The sequence below is a fragment of the Nycticebus coucang genome, chromosome X (assembly GCF_027406575.1).
Source record: "Nycticebus coucang isolate mNycCou1 chromosome X, mNycCou1.pri, whole genome shotgun sequence".
Taxonomy (NCBI): Eukaryota; Metazoa; Chordata; class Mammalia; order Primates; family Lorisidae; genus Nycticebus; species Nycticebus coucang.
The window spans coordinates 186345460-186361311 of NC_069804.1; the positions used below are offsets into that span (position 1 = coordinate 186345460).

The 15852-nt window shown below is 40.4% G+C and overlaps 1 protein-coding gene across 1 annotated transcript in view; it reads left to right on the plus strand.

The window, feature by feature from the left end:
- The first annotated feature begins 4373 nt into the window (after window positions 1-4373).
- The window catches only part of BRCC3 (BRCA1/BRCA2-containing complex subunit 3), a 117245-nt gene continuing 105766 nt past the window's right edge, over window positions 4374-15852 (plus strand). Inside the window, exons 1-3 of the mRNA XM_053580756.1 lie at window positions 4374-4707; window positions 5380-5396; window positions 6083-6137. Of these exons, the coding sequence (XP_053436731.1) occupies window positions 4585-4707; window positions 5380-5396; window positions 6083-6137 (195 nt within the window). The 5' untranslated portion in view covers window positions 4374-4584. The remainder of the gene's footprint in view (window positions 4708-5379; window positions 5397-6082; window positions 6138-15852) is intronic.

A 15852-nucleotide genomic window follows, 5' to 3' on the forward strand; every position in this document is an offset into this window, starting at 1 on the left:
AAATTAAAAGTTTGTTTTAAAGGAAAAGACCTATTTATCAGTTTATTAAGAAAAGATGTATAGCAGCTGGGCATTTCCAGAAGGGGATCTTCATGTTAGGAAAAGTATTTAAGGTAGCTTCATGGAATTTGTGAGCTACAAGAGACTTTGGGAATCATGGTGATTTGGCTGAGAGCAAATGTTAATTAACTAGCTCCTTGTTTCATTTTAATAATGCTGTAGGAGGTTACAGGAGCCCATTTTTTCAGAGGCATAGGTTTAAATTTTGATTTCCCAACATAGAAGACCAGAAAACCCCTGTGCACATTGACAGGGATAAAGGGAACATACCTCTTCCTGCTATGATCCTCTGCCCAGCCCCAGATTTCATTTCAGGACCTCACAATGACTTGCAATTTGCATGAACGAATCATTTGGACCTCACTCATAGCATCATGACACAGTTGTACTGTATTTCTACCTTTGACAGAACAGATATGGCATTGGAGGATTTGCCCTCCAAAATCCTTTCTCTTTAATCAAATCCCAGTTTTTCTCAATGGCAATGCCACTGCTCCTGATCCTGCAGACTCAACACTTAATGAGTTCTCTTGGATTTCTTCCTCTTCTTCAGTTGCTACATCCTATCTATCATCAATTCCAGCAGGCACTACCAATGTATTTCAAACAAAATCCCCAAATATTAGGCTCATTTCCTTGCTCCATACCCTTGCTCTTTCTTTACACTTGCTTTAAATGACTCCCCAGGCCTCTATGCCTTTCTAAGTGCTATTACAGCAGAGTCAGATGCCTGCCTCTTCTATGACAACTTTAGAAAAGTAGTGCCTCTTATGACTACTGTAGCATTTATGTTTAAATTGAAGTGCATATTTGGCCCCTAATTATAAATCTCCTTGCATATTTCATTTGCTTACTTCACAAGTCCTATCTTCCCCAAAGTATAGCATTGTGTGCTGCTTAATAGAAGGAATGAGAAATTCTGGGCACCATGAGTCTCAATACTCGTCAAACTATGTTTCTATGAACAAGTGCATATGTATGGTTGAAAGGGAGGTGAAACAAAGGAAGTCCACAAGTGGCTGTTATGATTTACCATGTATACACGGGTAGAAATTGATTCTCTAGGCATTAGTCTCTAGCTATATATTAAATTTTTAAACTTTTTTTCCCATATAGCAGATACAGTTAATTGTTCTGTTTTCCCCAATCCCCAAGAGCTTTGGTAAAGACAGACACAAACAAAAACCTAGTAAACACTAGTGTCGAGATAAAAGATATTAAAGCCTGGATTTCGATCACAAAAGACGTAAGTGTGGCCAATTCTATTTTTTTTTTTTATAAATGGAAACCAAGTGTTAAGGGTCTCAAGACAGTCTCAACTTCACAGATAGGTCCTAGCACCAACCAGCATGTTGAAATATAAATTTCTTTTGAATAAAAAACAAAATTTTATTGGTTATACTGACATTAAAAGGAAATAATTCCAGTAGAATAGAGGGCAAACAGATTGGAAATGATGGTCTGAGTTACTATGAGTCACTACAACACATTCTCAGAAGCATCGGCAGGATAAGCCTGGGAACACCACTCAGGACATTATTCTGGATTTGTATGTGTTACCATTTGGAGACCATGAAAACCCAGAGAAAGGCAACTGTAGTGATCAAGGAACAGAAAAGCCAACATATGAACATAAACCAACAACATTCTCAATAGAGAAAAGTAAAGGCCTAGTGAGAGGGATTCAGATCAAAGCCTAAAAAATGACAGGTTGTATGAATGGAAAATTTTGATTTGTACATTTGCTCCCAACATTTTCCTTGGTCAAATAAGTCTGGGAATCCTGGCGAGTCATAAGGCACATTAGCATAGTAAAAGCTCTGGAAAGTTATGCAGGAAAGAAACTTTATGTTGTTTAACATTTCCCAAATTTATCTGAGTAGAAAACATTTTTTGGCACATGACACTTGTTTAAAAAATTCATGACTCCTGGACCTAAGATGAAGATTTTAAAATCTGAAGATAAACTTAGGTACAAAGTGCAATGCAATACATGAAATATAAAGCTGTGCAACTCAAGTTAAAGATACCATCACCTGTAAATACAAATGGACTCAGAAAATGTTCAGATAACTTTATAAATTTATCATGCACTAAAAAAGACTGTATCCATGGCTTGATGCCACGCCCAGAGAATACACTGGACTAGATAGTTTCTTAGGCGTTTTGAAAATTAGGTTCTAAATGGATGACATATAAACACAGAGGGCTTCTTTCAGTATTGCTTTCTCTTTACAGAATTAGTTCTTTTCTTTTGTAAAGCATGGTTTAACTTCCAGGTGTTTGAATAGTTTTTAGGCATTGATCCGTTGAATATACTTATTTTATTTGAAGTCAATTAATAAACTCATGCAATCAGAATAGGTGAAAGTACCAAAAATACATGCCCTGGAATCAACTTGGCCTGTGTATGAATACTGATTCTGCCACTTAGTAGCTTTGTGACCTTGGACAAGTTAATGTCTCAACACCTAAATTTCTGGAGGTGTAAAATGAGTTAAAGAACAAATTAATCAAAGTAGCATTTATGTAGCACTTCCTATATGTTTTGCATGTGTTTATATGTATTGACTCATTTAATCTTTGCAGAAGTGCTGTGTTGTAGGCAGTATTATCATTTCCACAGTAAGATGAAGAAAGTAAAGGTAGAGAAGTTAGGTGACTTGCCCAAGGTCACACAGCTAGGAAGTTGTACAGCCTGATTCCAACAGGGGCAATTTATATAAAACTGGTATGTAAGTTCTTAGTAGAGTTATCTAGCATATACTAAGGTTGTTATAAATGTTAATAGTTTTTTCAAGTCCAATTAAATTTTAAGAGCTGTATGTAGAACGCAGCCATGAGTGTTATGAAAGTTAGTGAATGTCATTGTAGAATATGACCAATGTAATATGTTGTTTGACCAACATCGAACAAAAGGCCTTTTTAAAACTCAAAATATCCCATCACCAAATACAACAGTGAGAAGACCAGGTGTTCCTGACTCATCAGGGTAGGTCATAGTAGGCACAAACAGTAAGTGAAAACAGTAGTAGTATATGATATAAATTATAACAAGAGGAAATTTAGGTGGGTCCAATGTAATTGCAGTTAAAAAATTTTCAGTTTTCACCATTATCAAAATTAATCATGGAAACATGAGCCTTGTGACCCATAAGCATTAGGGTTGGAACTGACTTGGGAGAAAAGAGCAAAGCATCAACAACTCTTCAAGTAGCACGTTGGGAATGTTCCCTTTCCAGTACTGCCATGCCTGCCTGGCTTCAAAACTACCAGAAAATAAAAAGACAAACGAAGGGAAGAAACACGGATGGGCTGTGGAGGCGGCACGGCAGATACTTTTCTTTCGGTTAGAGTCGCTTCTAAAATCCACGTGTAATTCCCAAACTTGTGAGTTGGACGATATGTCTTTTACCCTTGGGCATGTTTGACGTGCGTCACAATAAGGTTACTTTTACATACGTGTATAATTTAGCAACGTCTGATACCAAGATGAGAAGACCTGAGGAAACTTGTATTCTGGACAGCTAATGTATGTCCAAACTTGAATAAAAACTGACGTCCCTTCATTCCCCTTCACTGCATTAACGAAATAGCTACCTAAGAGCCTTTGCAGAAAGTAGCAGCAGACAAGGTTAGGAGGGATACTTTCATTTCAGATACAGTGTAGTACTGTTTCTGCAAAAGGTTACTCACATGAATATAATGTTCCTTGGGCTAATTAATCCGCCTCGAGAACAGCTAGGTTAAAACTTCCAGGACCCCCACCCCAGGCCTCTCAAGCCGGGATCGCGACGTGAGCCCAGGGCGAAACGGGGGGCATTGCAGGCCGAGGTCACTGGAACCGAAGTTACGAGGTGCGGGCCGGCAACCGGAAGTGGTCCAGGGAGAGTTGTGCAAGATTCAGGGGCTGCGGCTTGGAAATAAAACAAAACGAAACCTTAACTGCTTTAGTATCGAATTTCAGAAGAGCGTCCTCTGGCTCAAGAGGCCGGCGTTTTTGCGCTGATGGTCGCCTGACAGGGCTGGCCCCTAAGCGTGTAGGCCACGTACTACTCTCAGCGGGCGGGCAAAATGGGCGCCGCCGCCGGGGAGGCGTCTGCCCACGCGACTGGGCGCCGCTCACAGACCACGTCTGCTTGCGGCCCGAGAGCGCCGCCTCCCTGTCGCCCCCGCCTCCCGGCCTGACACCCTAACCGAGTCCGGCCACCGCCCTCTGTCCCGACAGCCACGCCCGCCCCAACCGGCGCGGGCGTTTCCCAGGTGCTGCTGGACGGGTCCCGCCCCCGCCCCCAAGCTCCGCCCCCGCGCGCCTGCCTCTTGCCCGCTGCCCCCGCCCCGCCCGAACAACCACGACCCCCTCATGGACACGCCTTCTGTCAAAGCCCCGCCCCCGAGGAATCCGCGCGGAAGGCCAGGCCTGGGCGGGACGCAGAGCAGGGGGCGCTGGGGAGGCTGCGCCGTAGCACCCGGTTGGTCAGGCCAAAGTGGGCCCAAAGCGGACGTGAGCAGGGTCGGACCAAAATGGCGGTGCAGGTGGTGCAGGCGGTGCAAGCGGTTCATCTCGAGTCTGATGCTTTCCTAGTTTGTCTCAACCACGCTCTGAGCACAGAGAAGGAGGAAGTGATGGGGCTGTGTATAGGAGAGGTGAGTCGGTCAGTCACCTGGCTTGAATCTTGCTGAGCAATCCCAGCCTTGTCCCTGGGTTGAGTGCCACCAGCACCCAGGACTGCGGAAGCCACAGGCATCTTTGACTTAGATCCTGGGACATGCTTACATGCCTCTGGTGCGTGGATCTACATTTCTTCCGAATAGTTGTTTATTCTCCCGAAAGCCCCCAGCGATTGGAACACGTCCCAGGGAGCATTTCTTTTTCTCTTGTAGTCTGTGGCTTTTCTTTACATAGCGCATTGATCACAATGTTCATCCAAACTGCAGGTCAGGCGGGAGAGAAAGACATTGCAGGATCTTGAGGACATCAGCGTATTAGGAAGCAGCACCTCATGATTAGAACCCCTTCGCTCACTTCCAGGCTTCTTTCTAGGGAACTAGAGGTATCAACAAAGCATTTGAAGTGTCTCAAAGAACTTAAGAGGAGAGGTGTTTCAAGGACGAAAAAGTTTCGCTGCGTTAAGTTTTGCAGAGGTGCTGAAAAGAATGAGGAAATACAGTTTAGCTGTTTGCAATCTAAACTCATTCTTCATTCTTTCATGGCGGTTTGCATGAACACATGATCTAATTTTATATAATCTGCTTCCATGTACATCATACAACCACAATATGGTCAATAATAATGTTTTCTGCTCTTTCCCACTCTAGTTGAATGATGATACAAGGTAAGACTAATTGTTTACTCATATCTTATGATCTTTAAGTCATTGTTAACCCAAAATATGTATGTGAAAAATATACTTGGGGAAACCAATATTATATGTGTACCTGTGAAAGCTCTTACAAGTACAATTTTGTTGACTAAATGGAGAAAATTAAAAAGACTATCAATGTATTTTCCATATTCTTGCTTTATATATTTTATATTCTTTCTCCCTTCAAATATCATTGAGAAATTTTCTTTCTGACAGAGAGCATAAACATTGAAAAGCATTTCCCCCTGTTGATCCATGCCTTCATCTCAGCTGTCATGGAGTTTCTGCCACCACCCCCTACCCCTACCATGGGCCCTATCTCAGAGTTTCTTACTAGCTTGAATGCTTGAGGTGCTGAAACTTTTGGGTAATTTGAACTTCAAAGCATACCATACTTGACTTCTCAAACCCACCTCCTAAATACCAGTATTCCAGGAATTTAACTTTTACTCACGATAACTTTATACATTCAGTTACTCCTGTATTGCTTCTAATAGATGTGTGAGTGCAACTGTATCCTCAGTTCACTTTCCCTTCTCTTTTGTCTCTGCTATGGTTTCATTGCAGAAACTTTTAGTCTTGTTATTTTGCCTTGATTCCTTTTTATATTCTAAACCCCAGTTCCTGCTTTTTTCTAATTTTTTTTTCCTCAATAGGAGTGACTCCAAATTTGGATATACTGGAACAGAAATACGCACAATTTCTGAAAAGGTATGTATCCTGGGATTTTTGCATAATGGAAACTTACACTTGGGGAACAATTTATATACTCTGATGATCTCAGCCAGAGTATTAATCCAGATTGTGTAAAATACAATAAAAATGGGTGGCTCACGCCTATAATCCTAGCACTCTGGGAGGCCAAGGCGAGTGGATTGCCTGAGCTCACAAGTTTGAGACCAGCCTGAGCCAGAGTGAGATCTCATTTCTAAAAATAGCCAGGCATTGTGGCGGGGGCCTGTAGTCCCAGCTACTTGGGAGGCTGAGGCAAGAGAATTGCTTGAGCCCAAGAGTTAGAGGTTACTGTGAGCTATGAAACCACCACACTGTACCAGGGTGACAAAGTGAGACTCTGTCACAAAAAAAAAAAAAAAAATACAATAAAAGTGAATTACTCCCCTCCCACCAAGCTATCAGGCAGCAACTTCATATGCTTATGACTGCTATATGCAAATTTCTCCACCTTAACCACTTTGCCTCCTTTTTTTCCCATATCAAGAAAAGAAGTCCTCTTCCTATGCAAAACTGCAACTTCTTCATAGACCTTGTTTGTCACATGTTCTGTCTCTCTTCTGGGGGTTGTTTTTCCTGTTAACTGGATTTTTTTTCTCTTACAATACAAATATGCTTAAATTACTCTAATTTTCAAAAAGTAAAAAGACACTGCTTCTCAATCCTGTATCTTCCTGTATACTCTTATATTCTTCCTTGAATAGCCAGACATCTTAAAAGAATAGTTACTACAATTGTTACTTCTTGACCTTCCCAAGACAAATCCCCTAAGCTCTAGTTTTTAATTCTACCTGTCCAGCCATCTCATTAGGTAATTTCTTGGTGCTTATCTTAAACTTTCTCCTTGAATCTCTGAACTCATGAATTATTTGTTTTGCTGTGTTTCCTTTACTTATTTCTTCCCCACCCCTTTATGGGCTCTTCCCTCTATATATGCGTTAAATGTTGCTCATTTGTCTTCATTTACTCTGAGCATCAACCACTAAAATAGATTCTAGATCTTAATGATATAATTTTATGTTTCAAGACTTCATGCTTTCATCTGGAAGTCTATGTCAATTTGTACTGTCAAAATTAGATGTTAACTTTTTGAGTTTGGCAACCTTATCTTTTTACGTAGTGTTGTCATGGAAGAGTTATTTATCCTTTATTTTTTAGCCTTCCTGTATACTAATATTTTAAATATGTCTCTTATTAACATATACTTTTAAAAAAATCCAGCCTGATAATATTTTTAATTGGAGCATTTAGTTCAATTCTACTTAATGTTTATGGGTTATACCTGCTATCTTTTTGCTTTCTATTTGATCCACTTATTTTATGTCACTTTTTGTGCCTTTTCTTGCTTTTTTTTTTTAAGACAGAGTCTTAAGCTGTAACCCTGGGTAGAATGCCGTGGCATCACAGCTCACAGCAACCTCCAACTCTTGGGCTCAAATGATTCTCCTGCCTACGCCTCCCAAGTAGCTGGGACTACAGGAACCTGCCACAATGCCCAGCTATTTTTTGGTTGCAGCAGTCATTGTTTGGTGGGCCAGGCTGGATTCAAACCCGCCAGCTCAGGTGTATGTGGCTGGAGCCTTAGCCATTTGAGCCATAGGCACCGAGCCTTTTCTTGCTTTTTTAAGGTTAATGAAATATGTTTTATTATTCTACTTTGTCCTTCCACTAATTGGTTATAACATTTTTTTACTTTCCTTTTAGTGGTTATCCTGCATATTTTTTTTTTTTTCACCATACACTGGTTTTATAGACCATTCGACACATTTTCATCACACTGGTTAACATAGCCTTCCTGGCATTTTCTTAGTTATTCTGTTAGGACATTTACATTCTACATTTACTAAGTTTCACATGTACCCTTGTAAGATGCACCGCAGGTGTAATCCCACAAATCACCTTCCCTCCACCCACCTACCCCCTCCCTTCCCAATTCCCCCTATTCTTAGGTAATAACTGGGTTATAGCTTTCATGTGAAAGCCATTAAATTAGTTTCATAGTAGGGCTGAATACATTGGATACTTTTTCTTCCATTCTTGAGATACTTTACTAAGAAGAATATGTTCGAGATCCATCCATGTAAACATGAAAAAGGTAAAGTCTCCATCTATCTTTAAGGCTGCATAATATTCCATGGTGTACATATACCACAATTTATTAATCCATTCGTGGATCGATGGGCACTTGGGCTTTTTCCATGACTTAGCAATTATGGATTGGGCTGCAATAAACATTCTGATACAAATATCTTTGTTTTAATGTGATTTTTGGTCTTCTGGGTATATACCTAGTAGAGGAATTATAGGATTGAATGGCAGGTCTATTTTTAGATCTCTAAGTGTTCTCCAAACATCTTTCCAAAAGGAATGTATTAATTTGCATTCCCACCAGCAGTGTAGAAGTGTTCCCTTTTCTCCACATCCAGGCCACATCTCTGGTCTTGGGATTTTGTGATATGGGCTAATCATACTGGAGTTAGGATGATATTTCAAAGTAGTTTTGATATGCATTTCTCTGATGATGAAAGATGATGAGCATTTTTTCATATGTCTGTAGGCCGTGTGCCTGTCTTCTTCAGAGAAATTTCTCTTCAAGTCCCTTGCCCAGCCTGCAATAGGATCACTTGTTCTTTTCTTGCTTATACGTTTCAGTTCTCTGTGGATTCTGGTTATTAAAACTTTGTCGGAAACATAACCTGCAAATATCTTCTCCCATTCTCAGGGCTGTTTGCTTGCTTTACTTACTGTGTTCTGGGCTGTGCAGAAGCTTTTTAGTGTGATCAGGTCCCAGTAGTATATTATTGAAGCTGCTTCAATTGCCCGGGGGGGGGGTCCTCCTCATAAAATACTTCCGCAGATCGATTTCTTCAAGGGTTTTCCCTGCACACTCTTCTAGTATTTTTATAGTTTCATGTCTTAAGTTTAAATCTTTAATCCAGTAAGAGTCTATCTTAGTTAATGGTGAAAGGTGTGGGTCCAGTTTCAGTCTTCTACAGGTTGCCAGCCAGTTCACCCAGCACCATTTATTAAATAGGGAATCTTTCCTCACTGAATGTTTTAATTGGCTTGTAAAAGATCAAATAACGGTAAGTAGATGGATTCATCTCTTGGTTCTCTATTCTGTTTCAGACATGTACTTCTCTGTTTTTGTGCCAGTAGCATGCTGTTTTGATCATTATCGATTTATAGTATAGTCTGAGGTCTGGTAGCGTGATTCCTCCTGCTTTGTTTTTATTTCTGAGTAATGTCTTGGCTATTTGAGGTTTTTTTCTGATTCATATAAAACGAAGTATTATTTTTTCAAGATCTTTAAAGTATGACAGTGGAGCTTTAATAGGGATTGCATTAAAATTGTATATTGCTTTGTGTAGTATGGACATTTTAACAATGTTGATTCTTCCCAGCCATGAGCTTGGTATGTTTTTCCATTTGTTAACATTTTCAGCTATTTCTTTTCTTAGAGTTTCATAGTTCTCTTTATAGAGATCTTTCCCGTCCTTTGTTAGATAAACTCCCAAATTTTCATCTTCTTTAGCACTACTGTGAATGGAATAGAGTCCTTAACTGTTTTTTCAGCTTGACTATTGTTGGTATATATAAAGGATATCCATTTATGAATGCTGATTTTGCAACCTGAGACGCTGCTGTATTCCTTGGTCACTTCTAAGAGTTTTGTAGTAGAGTCCCTGGTGTTTTCCAGATATACAATCATATCATCTGCGAAGAGCGAATGTTTGATCTCTTCTGACCCTAAATGGACACCCTTCATTGCCTTTTCTTCCCTAATTGCGGTGGCTAAAACTTTCATTACAATGTTTAAGAGCAGTGGAGACAATGGGCAGCCTTGTCTGGTTCCTGATCTGAGTGGAAATGATTTCAATTTAACTCCATTCAATACGATATTGGCTGTGGGTTTGCTGTAGATGGCCTCTATCAGTTTAAGAAGTGTCCCTTCTATACCAATTTTCTTAAGTGTTCTGATCATGAAGGGATGCTGGATATTATCAAAAGCTTTTTCTGCATCAATTGAGAGAATCATATGGTCTTTGGTTTTTAATTTGTTTATGTGCTGAATTATACTTATAGATTTAGGTATATTGAACCAGCCTTGAAACCCTGGGATAAAACCGACTTGGTCATGATGTATAATTTGTTTGATGTGTTGCTGGATTCTGTTTGTTAGGATCTTGTTGAATATTTTTGCATCTATATTCATTAGTGATATTGGTCTATAATTTTCTTTTCTTGTTGGGTCTTTTCCTGGTTTGGGGATCAGGGTGATGTTTGCTTCATGGAACGTGTTGGGTAGTCTTCCTTCTTTTTCTACATTTTGGAACAGGTTGAGTACTATAGGTACTAGTTCCTCTTTAAAGGTTTGGTAGAATTCTGAAGTGAAGCCATCTGGTCCCGGGATTTTCTTTTTGGGGAGATTTTATATAGCTGATGCTATTTCAGAACTTGATATGGGCCTGTTCAGCATTTCCACTTGATTCTGGCTAAGTTTTGGAAGGTGATGTGCTTCCAAGTATTGGTCAATTTCCTTCAGATTTTCATATTTCTGAGAATAAAGTTTCTTGTAATATTCATTTAGGATTTTTATCATTTCTGAGGAGTCTGTTGTTATTTCATCTTTGTCGTTTATGATTGATGAGATTAGAGATTTTACTCTTTTTTTCCTGGTTAGGTTAGCCAAAGGTTTATCTATTTCATTGACCTTTTCAAAAAACCAACTTTTTGATTTATTGATCTGTTGTATAATTATTTTGTTTTCAATTTCATTTAATTCTGCTCTAATTGTGGTTATTTATTTTCTTCTACTGGGTTTGGGGTTAGAATGTTCTTCCTTTTCCAGTTGCTTGGGATGTCCCATTAAGTTGTTAATTTCCTCTCTTTCTGTTCTCTTGAAGAAGGCTTGTAGTGCTGTAACTTTCCCTCTTAGGACTGCCTTCGTGGTATCCCACAGGTTCTGATAATTCGTGTCTTCATTGTTGTTTTGTTCCAATAATTTGGCAATTTCCTTTTTAATCTCATCTCTGACCCAGCTATCATTCAGCATTAGGTTATTTAACTTCCATGTTTTTATATGAGTTTGCAGATTCCTGTTGTTACTGAGTTCAACTTTTATTCCATGGTGGTCCGAGAAGATGCAAGGAATAATTTCTATTCCTTTAAATTTACTGAGGTTAGACTTGTGACTTAAGATGTGATCAATTTTGGAGTATGTTCCGTGGGCTGATGAGAAGTATGTGTATTCAGTTTTGTTGGAATGAAATGTTCTGTAGATATCTGTTAAATCCAAATGTTGGATGGTCAGGTTTAAATCTAAAATTTCTTTGCTCAGCTTCTTATTGGAGGATCCATCCAACACTTCCAAAGGAGCGTTGAAATCTCCAACTATTTTGGAGCTGAGGATATCAAGTTGCTCATGTCTGTTAAGAGTTTCTCTTATAAATTGAGGTGCATTCTGGTTTGGTGCATAGATATTAATAATTGAAATCTCTTCATATTGAGTATTACCCTTAACAAATATGAAGTGACCATTCTTATCCTTCCTTACTTTTGTTGGTTTAAAGCCTATTGTATCTGCAAATAGTATTGCACCACCTGCTTTTTTCTGACTACCATTTGTCCGAAATATGGACGACCATCCTTTCATCCTGAGTGTATATGTATCTTTTAAGGTAAGATGAGATTCTTGTGTGCAGCAAATATCTGGCCTGAGTTTTTGTATCCAATCAGCTGACCTTTGCCTCTTTAGAGGACAGTTTAAGCCGTTCACATTAATGGAGAATATTGATAAGTCTGGTAAAATTTTGGGCATTGAGTTTTTCGAAAGTCCAGTGTATATGTTTAATCCGTTCACCAGTGTGGAAGTTGGAGTTTGATCAAAAGTTTCTGAGTGAGTTTACTTTTGTGGTAGAGGACTGGGTTGATATCATGGAGGATAGGTCTGAGAATGTCCTGAAGAGTGGGTTTGGTTATGGCAAATTTCTTCAACATGTGAAGGTCATTGAAGTACTGAATTTCTCCATCATAAATGAAACTAAGTTTAGCTGGGTACAGGATCCCGGGTTAAAAGTTATTTTGCTTTAGGAGATTAAAAGTCAGTGACCACTCTCTTCTGGAAGAGAAAAGAGCTTCAGCAGAGAGATCTGCAGTCATTCTAATATTTTTCCCTTTGTAGGTAATGATTTCTTACATCTCGCTACTTTCAGAAGTTTCTCCTTCATATTAACTTTAGTGAAGTTAATAATGATATGCCTGGGGGATGTCTTATTCCGGTTGAGTCTTGCTGGGGTTCTGAAACTATCTGGTATCTGAATTTCAGAATCTCTTGGCATGTCTGGAAAATTCTCTTTCATAATTTCATGGAGAATGTCCTCTGTGCCTTGTGAGGCCACTTCATCACTTTCAGGGATTCCAATGAGGCAGGTATTAGCGTTCTTCGAATTATCCCAGAGCTCTCTGAGAGAATGATCCGTTTTTGCTCTCCATTTCTTTTCCTGTTTGAGTGTTTTGGAGCATTCAAAGGCTTTGTCTTCAATGTCAGAAATCCTTTCTTCTGCTTACTCCACTCTGTTACTGAGGGCTTCTGTTGTATTTTTCAGATCTTTGAGGGCTGCAAATTCTTGCTTCAGTGCGTCAGAATCTTTGGTGGGTTTGTCCTTAAATTCGTTAAATTCTTGAGACAACTTTTGAATTTCTCCTCAATTTTCTAATTCTGAGTTTTGATTTTCTCCTCGAATTTCTAATTCCAAGTTTTCCTCCATTCTATTCATCTTGTTTGCAATCCAAATTCTGAATTCTATTTCTGACATCTTGGCCAGCTGTTTATGAATGGGATTTTCAGTTACATCTGCCATATCTTTACTTGGGGGGGTTGATCTATTCTGGTTATTATGTTACTAGAGGTTTTCCGCTGATTCCACCTCAAAATTATTTTACACTGTTTGATTTTTCCCCTGGAGCTTTGTTGAGGACCTGTACAGTGCTAAGGCCTGAGAAACTGGGGACCTGTTTGGTGTTGTGGGGCTAAGTGTTTCTGTCTTGTTTTCAGCTGGTCTCTTTTTGACCCTAGTGAAACAGTTACTCTGGGTTGAAGTCTCAGCTGTGGAGAAACGCCAGCAATTAAGTCACCCCGCCCCTCCACAGGCAACAATTGGAAAAGGAAAATCAAACCTTCGTATAACCACACCCCCAGGGCACCACCTGAATAGTCCTCGGGCAGTTGGCTCTGTTCCAAAAAGTCCAAATTAATCGTCTCAGCACCTGTCACAGGTGGGAGAGTTATAAGGCCTCTGGCAACTGGATCGCAGGGGTCTGGTGAGTACTCAGTTATGGCTTGCTCGGGTGCTCCGTGGAGTCAGGAGGACCCACCTAGCAAATAGATCAGTCTGGGAAGGTTGATGCCTCCTTCCCCACATTGCACCTCTGTCACAACTAGTCACTGATAACCCTGCAGGGCTGTGACCCAGTTGCCTGTAGTGAACAGATACTCCAGGGGTTTGCACCTGCCTGAATCACAAGGAAATCTATTTGTGCTCAGCCAAGCCGCTGCGCTCTGCCTCTATCTAGCAGGGGGAGGTGAGGCTGACAACCTTGGGCATTTGATGGAGGCTGGCGGGTGTTCAGTCAGTTCCAGCCCCACCCCTGTTTGATGTTACTGACAGCACAGAACAGAACAACTTTGTGGGAATTCGTTTCTGTCCCTGCTAAGTTCCCCTGCAGAAGAGAAGCTGTTTTGAGTTCTCAGAGCCTGTGCCTCAGACCCTGTCTTTGCTCCTGCAGGTTTGTATTCGGTTAGCTGTCCGTTCTAGCCACCTGTCTTCCTTTGTCTATAGGCTGACGATCCCCTGAGGGCTGGGAGCGTCTTAGGCTCAGTAGAGCAGTCCTCTGGGTTAGCCCCATCCTGGGAACTTCCTGGCTCTGCGTGTGCATTTCTAGTCTCCGTGCTCCACCTGGGCCACTACCACCTCAGGCAAACCCTTTACTCATGGGGCCTGCATTTCCGTTTCCTATCTGTTCCGTGGTCGTTGCCACCTGAGTAGATGCCCAGCCTCCTCTGGTTGCCCAGGGAGACAGGGGGTGTGGCTTCTGAATGTCGGGGAGTGAGCCCTATTGTTGCCAAAAGACGGCTGCTTCTCTGTGCCTCAGGGCACCGCTGATCCGGCGTGGTTCTCTCTCAGCCGACTGTCCTCTCCTCACTCCCGTGCCACAGAATCAGCACTGACCCGCTGCAGTTTAGGCCCTGCCCACACCCCTCAAGAAATCACCCAAGAATCTGGACTCCTGGGGAACAGTCATCCAGAACTCAGAGTGAGATTGGGAGGGGAGTGCTGGGAGCTTAGAGTTGCAGGTAGAGAATATATACAGTTTTATACCTGGCAGTAGATCGCTGTGGCACCCTAGTAGGAGAGGTAGGTCCAGTTTTTAGAGGGTCTCTCCTGTGGAATGGAGTGGACCTTTGAACTCTGCTTGTTTGTGGGGCACTCTGAGTCATTCTCATGCGGGCGGGGACTCCCATCTGCTTGGTGATGGATTTTGTACCTTTTGTTTGTATCGTTGGGGTCTCAGCTCGCCTCAGCGGGTTGATGTGCATTCTTTAACCTTCTCTCTTGGTGCAGCTCTAATCCACCAGGTGACTTGCTAAATTTCTGTCCTTTAACTCTCTTTCTGGACGGGAGCCTCTGTGGAAAGCTGGCTTCAGTCAGCCATCTTCTGTCCTACGTATTATAATATGCATTCTTGATTTGGTACAGTGTATTATAAAGGATTGGTTTTACCATTTCTCCAATAATACTAAAACCTTAGAGCACTAATTTCTTTCATATCCTTCCACCTTTTGGATTGTTCTCCATGCATTTTAAGCCTATGAATATTTTAAGCCCCACATGACATTGTTATTATTGTTTTCTACAGTTAATATTCATTTGTATTTACCCTTTATAGTAATTGTTATTCCTTTTCTCACTTCTGGGATTTTCCTTCTTCCTAAAGAACTCTCTAGTATTTTTGAGCTGATAATGAATTCTCTCTCATTTCTGTGCATCAGAAAATGCCTTTATTTTTTCTTCACTTTTGAAGGATATGGTCTTTGAATATGGATTTCCCAGTTGGCAAATACTTTCTTTTAACACTCTGTCATTGCTTTCTCTTTGGCCTTTCATTATTTCTTTTTGTCTTATTGCTGCTTGGATAATCAAATGTCTTTCTATCTCTGTTTTAAATTCTATTTATTTCATACCCAGTGCCTATAGGACACTCTACTGTTTGCTGCAGATAAAAACACAAATAAAATATGGTCCCTGCTATTAAGAAGCTTATATTCTAGTCGGGGAGAAAATTATATAAATAAAAATATGCAATATGATATGTTCTGTTTCCCCCAAAATAAGACAGTGTCTTATTTTAAGGTGTGCTCCCAAAGATGTGCTAGGTCTTATTTTCAGGGAACATCTCATCTTTCCTGTAAGTAGGTCTTATTTTCGGAGGATGTCTTATTTTCTGGGAAACAGGGTAGTAGAAATAAGTGTGTGTGCATTATAAAAGAAGTCATATGGAAGGGAAAATGATTAATTCTTCATGTATGATCAGAGAATGTAAAGAATATGAAAGTTTACTAGGTTAAAAAAAAAAACAAAACAGGATTAGAAAGCAAGGTGCAGAGGTATGAAACAAGACTACATGGTGTATA